The sequence below is a fragment of the Ceratotherium simum genome, chromosome 27 (assembly GCF_057802395.1).
Source record: "Ceratotherium simum simum isolate JZ-2026a chromosome 27, ASM5780239v1, whole genome shotgun sequence".
In the NCBI taxonomy this organism is placed as follows: domain Eukaryota; kingdom Metazoa; phylum Chordata; class Mammalia; order Perissodactyla; family Rhinocerotidae; genus Ceratotherium; species Ceratotherium simum.
The window spans coordinates 19,487,965-19,505,029 of NC_141926.1; the positions used below are offsets into that span (position 1 = coordinate 19,487,965).

The 17,065-nt window shown below is 40.0% G+C and overlaps 1 protein-coding gene across 1 annotated transcript in view; it reads right to left on the reverse strand.

Moving 5' to 3' along the window:
- Nucleotides 1-16,821, reverse strand: part of JAM2 (junctional adhesion molecule 2) — a 61,883-nt gene extending 45,062 nt beyond the window's left edge. Inside the window, exon 1 of the mRNA XM_087418187.1 lies at nucleotides 16,346-16,821. Within this exon, the coding sequence (XP_087274313.1) occupies nucleotides 16,346-16,412 (67 nt within the window). The 5' untranslated portion in view covers nucleotides 16,413-16,821. The remainder of the gene's footprint in view (nucleotides 1-16,345) is intronic.
- Between the last annotated feature and the right edge of the window lie 244 nt (nucleotides 16,822-17,065).

The window sequence follows — 17,065 nt, forward strand, 5'->3', positions numbered from 1 at the left end:
GCTAAACTGATACAATCTTAGTTCTTTGGCTCCCAAGCTCCATCTTATTTTATATCACACTTGATGCTTCTTTGTGAACAAACTTGACACTTACGGTTTAAAGTATAAGGAAGTCCTCTGAATGCCTAGTAGGGGCATTTCACATGGACGTTTAACCTATGCATTCAATAATGTATGACTGTCAAATATACATCACAAATATAATTTATAAAATTAATCAATTAAAAAAGTGGAGGTGATTCTGCTCACCATCCCAGTCAGTGTGAACATGCCCCTGAGTCACCGTGTCAGGGAAGATGTAACTGATATTCTTTCAGGTAAAAGATGGGACTCCATTGTCCTCTGAAAAGAAACATTTATATTTTAACACACTCATTGGTGAAATAACTTTGCTCTATAAAAGAAGTATTTCTGTATCCCGCTTCCAAAATTATTTGTCCTTTTATTTTCTAATAATTAGGAATAAATTTCCCCAGACATTCTAGACCACATAATGAAAAAGGCTGGTCTTGACTGGTCTCATCATTATTCAGCAGATTTTGGGATCTCACCGCTAGAGATAAATAATTGAACGTGTAAAATGGTAAAAGCGAGAGAGAGACGACTTGTTTGTTCAAATAATTAGGACTCTAAATATAAATTTTATGAGAGAGCTGTGATGCAATCTTGCTTCCCTTCTTGGAATGGGAGGTGAAGGGAAACTCCTTCCTCTATTAACATCTACATTCTCTTGCTCATGAATTCATAGCGTATTTGGGGCAAGTGTTATCCGGCATAGAAATAGCTTCTGACATAAATGACTACATTGGTACTATGCATAGGCTGCTGACACAGGCTCTAGGCTCCTTCTAAATGCCTTCATTTCTTCCATTCTTTCCCCACAACCGGAGACTTCTCTAGAGAATTCTTAGCGCTTTCGAGTCTTCAGGGTTAAAGGAACTATGAGAAATTAAATCATATAAAGAACTCATTCGGAACTTGATATTAAGTTATTAATGATTTGGTTTTAACATTAAATGAATATTTTAGAAAGTATGAGTAATCTTGAAGCGTGCTTGAGTTGATATGTCAAAATCTGGATACGCCCTAACTCCGGAATAAGGCTGCAAGTGTTCTCTTTGGTTGTTTAGAAGAGCCAGAGGGTTGACAAGAAAGGCTTGCTTGAACGAGCCTCCATTCAATAATTTCAAGAGAAAAATTGTAAATTTTTAGGAATTTAATCAACTCTTTTTTACATTCATCTTTTCTTGCTATCAGTCTATGAATGTGACATGCACTTATCTAATGGGTACTTTTACATTTTAGGGAATAAAATATTAAAGTCCCTTTCAAAAGAAATGAACTGAAAGGTCCATGCTACATCATGAAGAAAAATGAAACTGTTATGCAGTGGATTTACTAATGGTCTTTGCTGTATAACCCAGGATCTTGGAGTTCCAGTTAATGACAGGGTGTTTGTGTGTTTGTTTTAAGGCGTTTTATTTTTCTATTAGTGTGAAATAGACTAAACAGATTAAAAGGGGGGCTATTCAAACAGAATTTGGGTTTCATATACTGAAGGTGTAGAGTTTGAAAACAGATATTTCAGATATTTCAAATAGACTCACTTTGGTCTATATATTTTCTCTTTATACCAGCAGACTCTGAGGAGGAGTGTACAAGAAAACCCAGAGGGATGAAGAAAAGAATGTTAGAATTATTATGTATTTATCACATTCTTCTCTTTTTTGTTTTAAATAGTTTTTTATGAAAAAACTTTCAAATATACACAAACATAGAGAGAACAGAACAACAAACCCCACATATTCACTATCTGGATTCAACAGCTATAAAGATTTTGCCACATTTACTTCGTCTATCCTTTTTGTTGTTGAGGAATTTTAAGCAAATCATATACGTCAAACAATTTTGTTTATTTTTTCAGTAGGTATCAATACAAATTAAAGACATATATCTACAACATTAGAACAACTAATAAAATTACAAATAATTCCTTAGTATAATCTAATATCCAGCATAGTCAAAGTCTCCTGATGTCTTATTTGAATCAGGATCCATGTCTCAGCATTACATTTGCTTCTTAGGCTTTTTGTTTTTGTTTTTTTTTTCTGTGAGGAAGATTGGCCCTGAGCTAACATCCATGCCCATCTTCCTCTACTTTTTATATGTGGGACGCCTGCTTGAAAAGCGGTATGTAGGTACAAGTCCAGGATCTGAACCCAGGAACCCCGAGCCTCCGAAGCGGAGCGTGTGAACTCAACTGCTACGCCACCAGGCCGGCCCCAGTCTTTGTTTTTAATCCAGAGCTAACCTGCCCTTTCCTCCCTTCCCCTTTTATTTTTCCCTTCATGGCATTGACTTGTTGCAGAAACCTGGTCAGTTATTTGGTAGAATAACCCACTTTCTGAGTTTGTCTGGGTGCAGCCTTGTGGTGTCATTTAATCTGTGCATCTACATCCTGTGAAAAGAAGTTAGCTTGCCAAGAGGCTTGACTCGAAGTAAAGGTCAATGTTTTTTTCTTTTTTTTTTTGGAGAGATGGGCAAGAATACTACATAGGGAATGCTATGTGCTTCCTACTGTCTCACACAAAGTTTGGTTGTCCTACTTTTAATGATGCTCAGATTAATTAGTGGTTTCAGGTGACAACAGACTAATCCTTCCATTGTAAAGTCCCCCGTCAACATTTTGTCTAATGTTTTTACCTATTAATAATCATATCCTGAACCAATTACATGTTGCAAGATGATGATTATTAGACTCTATTATTTTTTCTATTATCTATTATCTATGCACATTTATTCGCTTGAATTCTATAAAGAAGAACTTTTCCTTATCAAAAAGGCTATGTGGTTATATATAGAAACATAAAGGAAAGCAGGGTAAAGGCTTAATTCTTCATTTTGACTGCCAAATATCAGAGTAAGAGCAACTGACCTAGCCAGTTCTAATGGGGACCAAAGAGTGGTGACTGTTTTTTTTGTTGTTGTTTTATTGACTTTCTCTCTCTTTTTAGTATCTGTATAATTAATATATTTTAAAAAATATGTTCAACATCTTTAAATCGATTGCATCTAATATTTTTTTCATTTTTGATTCTCACTTTGCCTCCAATTTAGCCAAAAGGACCATTTTTATACTGATTCCTGTGTCATTTAGACAACATCATTAGCTTTGAGAAGTAACTTGCTTTCTGGTGCAGTAAAATGTCCCAAGCTCATCTTATATATGCCCAACCCTAAGCACGGAATCAGATAGTCCTCTAAAGATCCCTTGTCACCGCTAGTGTGGAATGGTATTTAAAGATCACACTCTGTGTACTCATTTTTATGGGGATGTAGGATAGATTATATTATTCCCAACTACAGTCATGCACTGCATAACGACATTTCAGTCAATGATGGACCATATATACGACGGTGGTACTAATAAGATTAGTAGCATATAGCCTAGGTATATAGTAGGCTATACCATCTAGGTTTGTGTAAGTACACACTATGATGTTCGAACAGTGATGAAATCGCCTAACGACGGATTTCTTAGAAAGTATCGCCGTCATTAAGCCACGCATGACTGTACTCATTCCCTTCCCACTTATTAGCACATGATTTCCAGGGCCGCCTGGCAGGCAGAATACACTTCCGCACCCCAGGTCCAGGTCTGGCCACAAGATGTGCTTTGACCAACGGCCATACACCATGCTGAGTGGGAGCTTCAAGAGCCAGTTACACAGTTTAGTTCTGCCTCTTGCTTTTCCCTTGGCCACAAAGACCGTCTGTCTCAAACAGGGCCACCTCCTTCAGCTGGGGCCTGGAATGAGAAGACACGCAGAGCAGAGATTCTGCAGCTGACCTGGAGTCACCAAAATGGAACGCAAGCAAAAAATAATGTGTATGGTGGCAGACTACTGGGATTTTTTTGGCTGTTACCTCACTGATACAAGTTGTGATTTCATCTAGGCCTTTTTAGTGGACAGAGATAGGAAATACGTAGTTTGTAAAGAAAAACGCATCATGAGTTCATACTGATATTTCCAATTCAAATATAATATTATAGCACTTTTACTTAACTTTTTAAAAACATTATGCATGTATCTTTTTTTCTATGCTGAAAATCTTGATATCTAGCTATATTAATATAATTACTGATTTGCATTATCCTGTGATATAAAGTAGTTTCAAAATGACAAAACCACTATTTAATTTATTTTTTTTGTGAGGAAGATCAGCCCTGAGCTAACATCTGCCAATCCTCCTCTTTTTGCTGAGGAAGACTGGCCCTGGGCTAACATCCATGCCCATCTTGCTCCACTTTATATGAGCCGCCGCCACAGCATGGCTTGCCAAGCGGTGCATCGGTGCGTGCCCGGGATCCGAACCGGTGAACCCCAGGGCCGCTGCAGCGGAGCGAGTGCACTTAACCGCTTGTGCCACTGGGCCCGCCCTGACAAAAACCACTATTTTAAACTACTTTAGTTTAAAATATATTTGCAGCTTTATTTATCCTTAAAATATATTCCACTATTTAGTGAAATGTTATGTTCTAAGCTCAGACTGGAATAATTTTTTTCCTGTGTGGTTACATTACTGATTTGATATATGGTAAGATCATTTTTTTCCATTTGTTTTCAATTTTTAGAGATAGCTGTTTTAGTGAATTTTATCTGTCAAATAGAACACTTAGGTTTTCAAAATTAAATCTATGTAATAAGTTATTAAGATAAATCTGTTCCATTACTGTCCCTTCTATCCATTGTGAATAGTTTCATTTAATCTCCCAGTGTTTGTTTCTCACACAAAATGTGGCAGCTACATTATACTATTCTGCACCATGCTTTTTTCACTTGATATATCCATACATAGAGATCACCCTCATTCCTTTTCATGGCTACATTGCATACCATTCTGTTATTTATTCAGGCAATCCTCTACTGATGGGTATTTGATTATTATCAATCTTTTTTATAATATACAATTTTGAAATAAATAGTACCATGCATAAATCACGTCACGTTTTCACAAGGTCAGCTTTGGAACAGACTCCCAGGAGTGGAGTTGATGAGTCAAAGGGCAGAGATGTAATTTTTCTACATAGTGCTGAATTCCCCTCCATAGCAGATATATCATTACACAGCCCATCAGCAGTGTCTGCGCGTGCCTGTTCCCATACAGCTTCAGGAACAGAGCACGCAGATGAGTTTACGTGTTTTTGCTAATCCGGTAGAGAAGAGATGTTATCTTTGTGACGGTTTAATTTGCATTTCAAGTTATGTTGAACAGAGCTTCATATACGAAGAACCATTTAAATTTTTCTTCAGAAAACTCTCTGGGGTTTTTATGCATGTGTGTGCATCATTTTTCTATTTTGTTCTTTCTTTCTTTCTTTCTTTATTTTTCCCCCCAAAGCCCCAGTAGATAGTTGTGTGTCATAGCTGCACATCCTTCTAGTTGCTGCACGTGGGACGCGGCCTCAGCATGGCCGGAGAAGCGGCGTCGGTGCGCACCCGGGTCCGAACCCGGGCCACCAGCAGCGGAGCGCGAGCACTTAACCGCTAAGCCACGGGGCCGGCCCTATTTTGTTCTTCATATTTTTATTTTCTTTCCATTTTTAGGGGCTCTTTGTATATCAGTGACAATACTCTTTGGGTGAGACCTAAATTGCAAATATCTTTTCCCAATCAGTCATTTATCTTTTGATTTGTTTATGGTGTTTTATTTTTCCCATGCAGATGCTCTTTTGATATACAGTTCAGTTTAGAGAAGAATGCACTCATGTTTTCTTTTTTGTTGTTGTTGGGTGTGGAGGGGTATGGTTTTATTTACTTACTTACATTTAGATTTCTGATCCATTTGGAATTTATCCTCATGTACACTGTCAGGTTCAGATCCATTTTCCCTCAAATGGCTACCCAATTGTTGTAACAATATTTATTAAGCATTCTCTATGGTTTGAGATGCTACCATTTTATAGATAGATCTATCTATTTTATAGAGATTATCTATCTATCTATCTATCTATCTATCTATCTATCTATCTATCTATCTTATATCTATTTATATGTCTATCTATACTAAATTTCCAAATGAACTTGGGCCAATATCTGGACTTTGTATTCTGTTCTTTTGGTCTGTTGGTCTATTCATTTACCAATCCCACAGTGTTTTAATTACAGAGGCTTCATCCGATGCTGGAATATAGGGCTACCACCACCTCACTTCTGCCCAAGGGTATTATTGCGTATTTATTTTTCCGTTATCTCATTTGTTTGATATTTATTTTATGTATGGTTCATAATTAATGTAATATATTGACACAGAAATACATGTATATAATTATAACCAAAAGCTTATGTTGGGGCATATGTTCTTTTTAAAAGAAGCAGGATATGTAATCAAAATGTTTAAAGACCAGTGCTCCGGACAGTGATTTTTGAACATTCCAGCATTCTCAGACAGCTTTCCCGGGGGAGTAGCAGAAGAGAGCTGAGATTCTTAGGATGTGTCTAATCTTGGCTTTTGCCTAATGCTGAACTTTGAGATGACACCTTTGGACCGGGATGACGAGTCAGCTGGATTCTGAGGAAATTTTTTCAGTGCTGATGAGCAGGTGTCAAGATCCCATAAGAAGATGTTATGATTACTGGACAGGAATGCCTAGGAAAATCATCTTTGATATGGAAATAAAGATCACTTTACCAGGCGCTGTCCTCTCCTCTCTCTTAATAAACTTTGGCCTATTGTGGGACATGGATTGCTAGGATATCAATCGAGTGGCAAAAAGGTTGAACCGTGAGAGGGAAGTCTGGAATCTCCTGCTCCAGGAAGTCCTTTTATAACTCTCTAACATCTTATGTTGCCTTTTATCTCAGGCAAATTTGAGGAGGTATTGTTTGATTCTTTTGAGTTTTTAATCCATGCTTACTCATTCATGAGGAGCTCATGTGTGTTTACAATACAAGGAAGCATCAGGCAATCAGCAAAATTTCTTAAAATTCTAAGAGGCTGACCAGTCTCTATATTTCCTCATAACTCTAAACTCTAGGGAGGCCATGGGCCAGCCCCACGGCTTAGTGGTTAAGTGCGCACGCTCTGTTGCTGGCGGCCCGGGTTCGGATCCCTGGTGCGCACTGACACATCACTTCTCCAGCCATGCTGAGGCCGCGTCCCACATACAGCAACTAAAAGGATGTGCAACTATGACATACAACTATCTACTGGGGCTTTGGGGGAAAAATAAATAAATAAATAAAATTATTAAATTCTAGGGAGGCCATAGTTAAAAGAGGAGAGAATTCTAGGAGCAGTGAAATTATGCATTCATTAGGGACTATTAATTTTACATGTGTCCTGGGACATTTATTATTAAAAAGTTATGTAATTTTATGAAGCTAAGAAACAAACATTAAACTCCATTACTTATTCTATTTAACTAATTATTAAAGAACCACTATGTGCTAGGCACTATGCTAGGTGCTAGGGACAGAAGGATGTGTTGTTTCTGCCCTCAACAAACTCCCCATCCAGAGAGATGCACGTGGGAAAATGAAAACAGTACAGCCCAGTCAACGCCGTAAAAGACCCAGGAACATACCAAGAGCACCAGGATTATAACATGTGGTAGACTTCAGCTTTGAGAAATGGACGAATTGGAAAGGCTTAGGAGAAGAGGGAAGGGACTGTGTGTTAGACCTTCAGGGAGGAATTGCATTTGGCCACATGGAGAACATTTCGACAATGAGGACAATAACAACAGAAAAGATGGAGGCTGGGAAGGAGAAACATTGTATCTAGGTTAGATGGCAGAGATGTTCACTCCTTTATAGATACACACACACACACACACACACACACACGCTTACGACACAGAAGAACTTGACTTGTTCTGGGTCCAAAAGCATGAGACCAAAGTACGATGATCCCGTGGCTCCAATCAGCTTATGTAGATTTCTATCATATTTTTATGACATAGCTGGCTGCATGTTTAGATCATTGGACAAAGAGACACTTGAGATATTGTTTACTCCATTGTGGCCTCTCTACTTCTGATTAGAATCCATTCCTATTTTAGAGCATGTTTTAGACATGAACACAATTCTCCCTTTTAAAATTTAGCACTTTCCCAGTAGTTCAACATGTTCCCTTTTTATTTGTGGTCATTACTTCTTCTTTGGTCTCCTTTAAAAATAGACCAGCTTGCACTTGTCTGTAAATCTTAGCTGGTACTAATGTCTCTGTCTTTTCTGGTGTTGGCTCTTATGCTCTTCTTTGGACTTTTTCAATGAGTCTGAGTTGGGATTTTCCCCTTTCTAGATTTGCTCACTGGTTTGGAAGTTTATTTCCCTCTATTTTGTTATATCGCTTTGCTTCACTACTAACTGTTGGTGGTTTTAACTAGAAAGTAGCCTCTACTGCATTTTGGCAAGATGTTATCATGAGTCCTATTTGTGAGATCCAGCTTTGAGTTGTGGCTTAATTACTAGTAAAAATAAATGTTTGTAGGGAGGCACAGAATACTATATATAATATGATCTGATTTATTGGAAGGGGTAGAATAGTAAGCATAGGAAATTCTGTTTATTCTTAAAGAAACTATACACGTATGCTCATATACGCTGGAACTATATTTTTCCCTCAATTTTTCTAGAACTATATGCAAGAAACTTAAGAGTGAGAGGGCAAAAGGGGTTAAGGGCACATATGTATGGTGATGGATGGAAACTAGACTTGGTGGTGAACACGATAGTCTATACAGAAGCCAAAATATAATGATGTACATCTGAAATTTATACGATGTTATAAACCAACATGACCTCAGTGAAATAATTTACAAAAAAGGAGTGAGTTGCCTGTGAGGAATGGAATAGAAGTCAGGAGGGCTGAAAAGGAGACATTTTTTCATTTTATAATCTTTCTGTGCAGTTAGTTTTTTTTTTTTTTTTAAAGATTTTATTTATTTTATTTTTCCCCCCAAAGCCCCAGTGGATAGTTGTGTGTCGTAGCTGCACATCCTTCTAGTTGCTGTATGTGGGACTCGGCCTCAGGATGAACGGAGAAGTGGTGCCTCAATGCGCACCCGGGATCCAAACCCAGGCCACCAGCATCGCAGCGCGCGCACTTAACCACCAAGCCACAGGGCCGGCCCTTTCTGTGCAGTTTGAATTTATCATCTACATACATTATTTTTAAACATGTAAGTAAAGGCATTTAACAATGATCTATTTCTGCCTTTGATCATGTCCATAATAAAGTATTTACCAAGTTTTTACAGTTTGAGCAAAGCTAAAATTAAAAACAGCAGGTGACTGTTTTGACAAATTGAGAGCGAGCACACTAGAAACGCCTCGCATAGCGGAGAAAGACCAGGCCAGGCTTTTACACTCTTCACAGATATAAAGACAAATTTGTCCCAAACTGCCCCTGTGAGAAATTTCTAAAACTAAAACAAAACAGAAAATCCCACAAAACAAACAAAAACTTGATGCCAGTGACCCAAGAAATAAGAAAGGAAAGATTCTTCAATTAAGAACGAAAACTCCCGTGTGTTAAGCTCACAAGGATTCTCGCTCAGGACTTTTTGAGCCGAGATAGTGGAGAGCTAAAAATGTAGCTCTTGAAATAGTTTCACGGAACAAGGTCCAGCTCAGTTCTTTGTTTCTCTGCTCAAAAAATGCAGGAATAATTCAAACTGCACAGCATTTCCCACCCACTTACCGGCCTGAAGATCCCGAGAGGAGGGCTTTGTGGTCCTGTCAGCAGGCATTCATTTGAGCACACACATTCTCTCATTCTCTCTCTCTCTCACACACACATACACTCACACGCTTAGTAACATAAGGCCACTCTTCTTCCCATCAAATCAAACTGAATTACCCTCCTCAGAGTGGCAGCACAAGGAAACTCTGGAAACACTTAAAACAATACTGCAGGAAGACAAACCCAGGGGTGGAAAAGGAGAGTAATACTGAAAGAAGATAAATAGTAACTAAAAGAGCTATTGTTTTATGTTTACAGGTCGGGAGCTGAACAGAAAATTGGAAACAGTTGCAGCATACATGAGTTAAAAAAAATCCTTAAGGGGCTGGCCCCATGGCCTAGTGGCTAAAGTTCTGCACGCTCTGCTTCAGCGTCACGGGTTCACTGGTTCGGATCCCGGGCACGGACATACTTCACTCATCAGCCGTGCTGTGGGGGCATCCCACATACAAAATAGAGGAAGATTGGCATGGATGTTACCTCAGGGCTAATATTCCTCACACACACACAAATCCTTAAAAGCCAAAGAGCAATTTTTCTCAAATCCCTGATTAAATTTAATTAACTATATTTCAAATATAAAATAATTTTCTGTAGGTGAATGTATATGTTTAAATATATGTGTGTATGTATATATTTCAATAAACGATATAAAAGAAATACTAATGAAGTAATTGCCTGGACCACTCCAATTGCATCTAGCTGGTCTCCCCACTTCAACTTCCCACCCACCCATTCTGCCTATTCTCCATTCTCTATCCACTGAGTTCTCTTTTTGAAATGCAAATCTGATTGACATTCAGTGTTTAAAAGCCTTCGATGACTTCTCTTTGCCTTTAAAATAAATTCAAAATTTATATGTCCTACAAGGCCCTCCACGACCTGGCTGCTGCCCTTTGCCGCCCCCCCCCCATCCTCCATGCTCTGGCCACAGGAACTTCATTCATCCCTTCATGCTCTTTCTGCTTGTTCTTGCCCAAGGACATCTGTGCATGCTGTTCCCTTCATCTGAAATGGTCTCCTCCATCCTCTTTACCTGGCTACTAGCATATTCTTTTCATAGATAGATAGATAGATGTATGTGTGTGTTTATTTTGTAATAAAACTTTAAAAAGTACATTTTAAAATAAATTCTTAATATAGTAAAAGTAAATAAAACAGGCTATTTAAACTACTATAATACTTACACAACAATCTATTATTTGTCTTTGGATATGATTCTTATAAATGGAGGAAATCCATTTTAAATGAGCATGTAAATGTTTAACTCCACTGCCCCTAAATTTTAACAATAAAAACGTACCAGTTTTCTAAGTGTGCTATACATGTGAACACATTTAATTCTCTTTAAACATCTATGAGGTAAGTACAATTATTGGGATTATCACCATAACACATGGGTAGACTGACACACACAGAAGTGAAGGTCATACAGCTAGTAAGTGAGCACAGAGTTCAGCACCAGAGTACATGTTCTCTACTACTACACTGTGCAATCTGAAATACAACTCATAAAAAGTACAGTTCTATATCACCATGAATTATCATTTAAAGGTAAAAGTTATGGTTGGCCCATGTAGGGCCAAAAGTAGGGTTGGCCCTACTTTTGGTTGGTGTGGGAGGCAGAATAATGGCCCTCAAAGATGTCCACAAATTAACCCCAGGAACCTATAAACATGTTACTTTACATGGTAAACAGGGATTAAGGTTGTAGATGGAATTAAAGTTGCTAACTAGCTGATCTTGAGATGGGTAGATTATCCTGGATTACCGAGGTGGGCCCAATATAATTACAAGGGTCCTAATAAGCAGAAGAGTCAGAAGAGAGAGAACCAGAGATGTGGCAGCCTGGCATTGTTGACTTTGAATCTGGAGGAATGGGGCCACGGCTGGCCTCTAGAAACTGGAAAAGACACGGAAACAGATTCTCCCCTAGAACTTCTAGAAGGAACGCTGATCTTCCCATATCTTGATTTTAGCCTAGTGAGACCCATTTCACTTTCACCCATAGAACTTTAAGATAATAAATCTGTGTTATATTAAATTTGTGGTAATTGGTTACTGCAGCAATAGAGAACTAATACAGCTGGGTTGTTTTTCTAAGTTCTGGCCTTGTTAAAAGTTAACACCTTCCAAGAAACAGTGCCCAGTTTTAAGGTTTCTTTTTTCTGCTTTTGCCAAAGAAAGCACTAGACTCAGATTCTGAGTCCCCTTTCTCATTCTCACCCTCATCTTTCTCAAAACATCGATCTGGCAATACATCAATCAGGTATACTGGAATATTGACTCAGGGCTGCCATTAGATTGCTATGGGATGAAAAGAAATGTTATTTTAAATAATGTCCTTTACAGATTTCTGCTGGTCTGACATCAAAAAACAGCTCTTGCCTCTATAGTCCAAAACATCTTCTCCACCAAAAAGGCCCACAAGAGGAAACCAATGTGATGGCAACCATGGGTAGAGCAATCATATAAATTCACATGGGCTCTTCTCGTTAAACTGCTCATGTGGAAGGACAAATGAGTGTTCTCAGTCACAGGGAACTCACTGTTCTCTTTATGCTGATGTTTTTGTTTTTGACTTCTTCCTATTTATTGTAATTTCTGTTACAGTCTTGAAATGGTTATCAGGTCTACCAGCAAGCCCAATTTGACCTTTCTGTTCATCAGATAATTGAGACCATACCAAGATGGAAACAGTTCTTTTCAGCAAATTGATTATGATGCTTTGTTCTTAACAATGTTTACACAGGGTGGAATTTTCCTGGCACTGGTTACCTGGAATGCTGTTTTGGGTCAGTTCCACCAGAGAGGCAGAACCTTGGGACTTTGCAGAAGACCTAGAACTCCTCCACAGTCCTTATCAGTTAATGAGAGATTACAGACTCAGGCCAAGTTGCCTGGCTTGGGTTCCAGTCCAGATCTGAGGACCAGCTGCTACCAGCCACGTGGTGTCAAGAACATCACACTGCTCTCATTCACATTCAACTCCTTGGCTTAAATGTCACCTCAGAGAAATCTGACACTCCATTTACTTACAAAAGTTAGGGCTTCGTGATTTATATTACAATCATTAAATCTATCCAAACATTTTTTCCACCCACTACACCTCATCCCTTTCCCACCTAATTAATAGGTAAATATTTACACCTACTATTACCAGGTACTTTACTCAGCACTGGACATCCAATGGTGAACAAATATCAATTTTAGTGAGAGAGAAAAATATAATTCAACTAAAAACACACATAAATGTTTACATATCAACAGGTATGCTGAAATCATAGTTTAAGTAACAGCAAACAACAACAAAAGGCAATCCTCCAGACTATTAAGAAAGAAATAAAGAATGCTGACAAACAGAAATAAAAGGAAAGAATGAAATAAGCATGACATTATATATAATAGAATTGGAACAAAACAGTGGTACAGTTATATTTGGGATGAACATTAAGAAGATGAGTATGTAAATAGAGCATAAGAAATCCACCAAGTCTTTTCTTGAATGAACACAGCAAAGAGGGTTAAGTGCTCAATTAGAAAAACAAGGAGAGGAGTGAAGGCCAGTTATCTATGGAGCAAACTCTCAGATCTTCAAATCCCAGTTCTATCTCTTTCCAGCCTAGGTAAGTGAGCTTAGACAAGTAACTTAGCTTTCCCGAGCCTTGGGGTCACTATCTACAAGCTGAAGATATGCTCTGTCTTATGCATTTGTTGAGAACTTAAAAAGAGAGAATATACAAGAAAGTCCTTAGAACAGTGTCTGATATATACATAATCCTTCAATATACTGATTTCAGATCTAGACATGAAACTGGAGGTAAGAAATCACAAACAGGATGGTGGAGTGAAACTGAGCCTTAAAGAACATTCTTGTTTTTCAACAACACCCTAATAGCAATGAGCACACCTAGTGTCCAGATCTTGGTTTCCAACACCATTCTCCAATAAAAGGAACTAGGGCTCCTTGGAGATATGGCTGATTCTAGGACTAGAGCAGGAAATATGCAAGATCCGTTGGGAGCATTTTATAGTGCCAAAAAGTAAGGAAGTGCTAAAAACAAACAAAAACTAAAATGCATATATACATGATGGGGATATGTCACGGGGACATAGGAACCGCTGAAAGAACTCCCAATGGTCAAAGCTGGAACAATCTGTGCAATAAACTAAATAAAATAGTATTGGACTATAATCCAAAGTATAAAATAAATATTCATGAGCCCATACTGATATAAAAATGAATGGATGAATGAATGAATGATTGGGGAAGGAGGGAAAGACACATCTCCCAAGCAGAAGAAGTCCAAATAATTATAGAGATACTACACCTTCAAGGAGGTGGAGCATAACTCTTCTTCCTTAAGTGTGGGTTGTACATAGTGACTTCCTTCCAAAAATTACAGCATCAAAAGAGGAAAGAAAGGGCGACCTATGGATAAACCTGACATAAGTTACCTCAGCCAGGTGATGAAGGTTAACATCAACAGTGATAGGTCATGTTCATAGTATGTACCCTTAATATGAGGTGATGAAAATAGCTCTTTACACTTCTGTGGTCTTCCTCCTAAAAAACCCATAAACCCAATCTAGTCATGAGAAAAGCATCAGAGAAATACCAACTAAGGGTATTCTACAAAATACTTCACCAGTACTCCTCAAAACCATCAAGGTAATAAAAGACAAGAGAAGTCTGAGACACTGTCACAGCTAAGAGGAGGCTAAGGGGACATGATGACTAAGTGTAATGTGGTGTCCTGGATGGGATCCAAAACAAAAAAGGACATTAGGTAAGAATGAAGGAAATCTGAATAAAGTGTGGACTTTACTTAATAATAATGTATCAATATTGGTTCATTAATTGTGACAAACGTATCATACTAATGTAAAATATTAACAATGGGGGAAGTGGGTGTGGTGTATATAGGAACTCGCTATAATAACTTCACAATTTTTCTTTAAACTATTCTAAAATTTAAAAATTTATTTTAAAAACGAAAAGAAAACATTCTTGCAATGCTAGACCTTTTGGTATACCAAGAACAATATAGAAAAGATCCACACACACTTCCAAATTAATCCCCTAGAGGAGTGAGAGTTAGAAGAGCCAATGCCTTGGATTTACTCAAAACTTGAAGAAGAGGTTATTCTGCCCATTCATCTAAACCTTAGTTTACCTCTTGGTTGTTTCTTGGCTACAATTTCAAATTTAGGGTGTATTGTTTCTGTTTTGATTACTAAATAGGGATAGCAGAGTAAGACCATTTTCTGTTTTTAACTAGTGACAATTCTACACTAAAGTCAGTCTTTTTTATTTGAAACGTAAGATTGTCAGTGGAATACATAACTTTCCCAGTTTTGTTACAATTCCTCCAGCCTGCGTCTTTGTTGCCTTTCAGCATTAGTGCATTTTTTCCCGTGTGTCCATCATGATACCAACTGATAATTCAAAACTGCATAATGGTTTTATTGTGAAACCTTGCCTTTCTAGTTTGATTTTCTCTAATACAGGTCAGCACACGCCCCTTCACTGAGACAACTGGCACCTTCCTCCCCCACTGAGGGACAATGCCCACATCACCTTGAGCTGAGCAATACTCACTTCGGCAATGAGAGCGTGAGAAAAAGTCACTGGCTTATAGTATTAGACACTCATCTGGCTACTTGAAGTATTTTATTACCAGAACTTGAATAGCAACAATAATCCATACTATTAAAAAAAAAAAAAAAAGGAAAGAAAAGGAAAACCGAAAGAAAAAAGGAGGGCTTCATTGCTTAAGTGCTTAAATTCTATTGTAATTTCTTCCATTTTCCTAAAAAGTTAACGCGAAGAAAACACAATAATAGGAAACGTTCCCAGGATTTTAAATCTCTTAAGTCCAGAATCCGTGAAAATCCTGTTTAGAACCATCCCGTGAAATTGGCTTTGGGACGTCCGCCTGCTCCTCGATCATTCAGCTTCTGCACTTTCTAACAATCATCCCGTCGGACGTCCCCTGAGGACACAGCAGCTGGTTGGAGTCCCCAGACCAGACTTTTCTAACTGAATGTGGATGCGCAGGTGGAGAGGATAAAAGTAATTCTGGCCCAGCAGCCACGAATTCCCCCACCCCCCGCCCCACAAGTGCACTGCGTATTGCCGGCACAACTGGGGCCCTCGGAAGCCAAGAAAACTCGAACACTGCCCCCTCCTCTGGTACTTCGAGTGTGGCCGGCGCCTGCCTCCGAGCGATGCCATCTTGGGGTCTTAGCATCTTATAACTAGTTAGTGAGTTTTGCATTCTGTTCACGTCCCTGTGTCTTTGAAAACTTAACCCAACTTTGCAAGAAGACGAGAACCTACTGGTGTGCACCGTTAATTTTCTCTAACTAGAAATGACAAAATCAGATGCTATTTACAATAAACCGAAGACACCAGCCTCCCGCCCTCGAGCCTGCCCGCTCGCTGGGCGCCAAGTCAGATGCCCCGCCGCAGACCCTCAGCCCAGAGCCCCGGAGACAGCTCTCCACGAGCGCCGCGTGCAGGCGCTGGAGGTTTCGGGGAGCTGGTCCCAGCAGGAGAGAGCGGGAGGGTGGAGGGACCCCAGCAACTTACAGCCCAGGGCGACCACCAGGTAGCGCAGCAGCAGCAGGAGGAGGCGGTGGCGGCTCCTCCTCGCCATCTTCCCGGGGTCTCGAGTGTCCCGGTGGCCGGAGCGCGGGAGGCCGGGCGGAGGGACCCTCAACTTCTGGGGTGGGAGAGGAGAGTCTGGTGCAGCGGCGGGGAGGGGAAGGGCGGACCCTGACAGGGTGTCAGTTTCCCCTTCCAGGGGCGCCTTCTCAGCCGGCTGCCTACGAGGCAGGTCTGGCCTGGCTGGGGGCTGGGGGGTCTGGGTCGTTCTTTTTTTGGGGGTTGCGGGTGAGAGGGGGGCGGGTCGTGGAAGCCGGACGAGATGTCAGCTGGGTCCTCATGAGCAGGCAGAAGGCGAACAGCGGAAGGAAAGCCCTGGCTGGGCGTCCCCCCGCCCCCGCGCCGCTCGGATTGAGCCGCTTTGTGTCTGGTCGGCGGGGGGGCTGCCAGCTGTCCCCAGGGCGAGGAGCCCCGGGCAGGAGGCGCGGGCTGCTGGGCGGGGTGGGGGGGCACGGTGGAGCGGGGAACTCCGCTTGCCTTGCTCCAACTCCTCTCCTCCCCTCCTTGGCACAAAACTTGTTTCTGGGTTTTCAGCCTAGGGGTGGAGATTTTTGGAAAATTTCTGGCCAACGGGCGAAGCTGCGGGGGAGGCGCTCTGGGGGGGATGGGGTTCGCCGGCTGCGCCTTGGACGCGAGGGGGTAAAA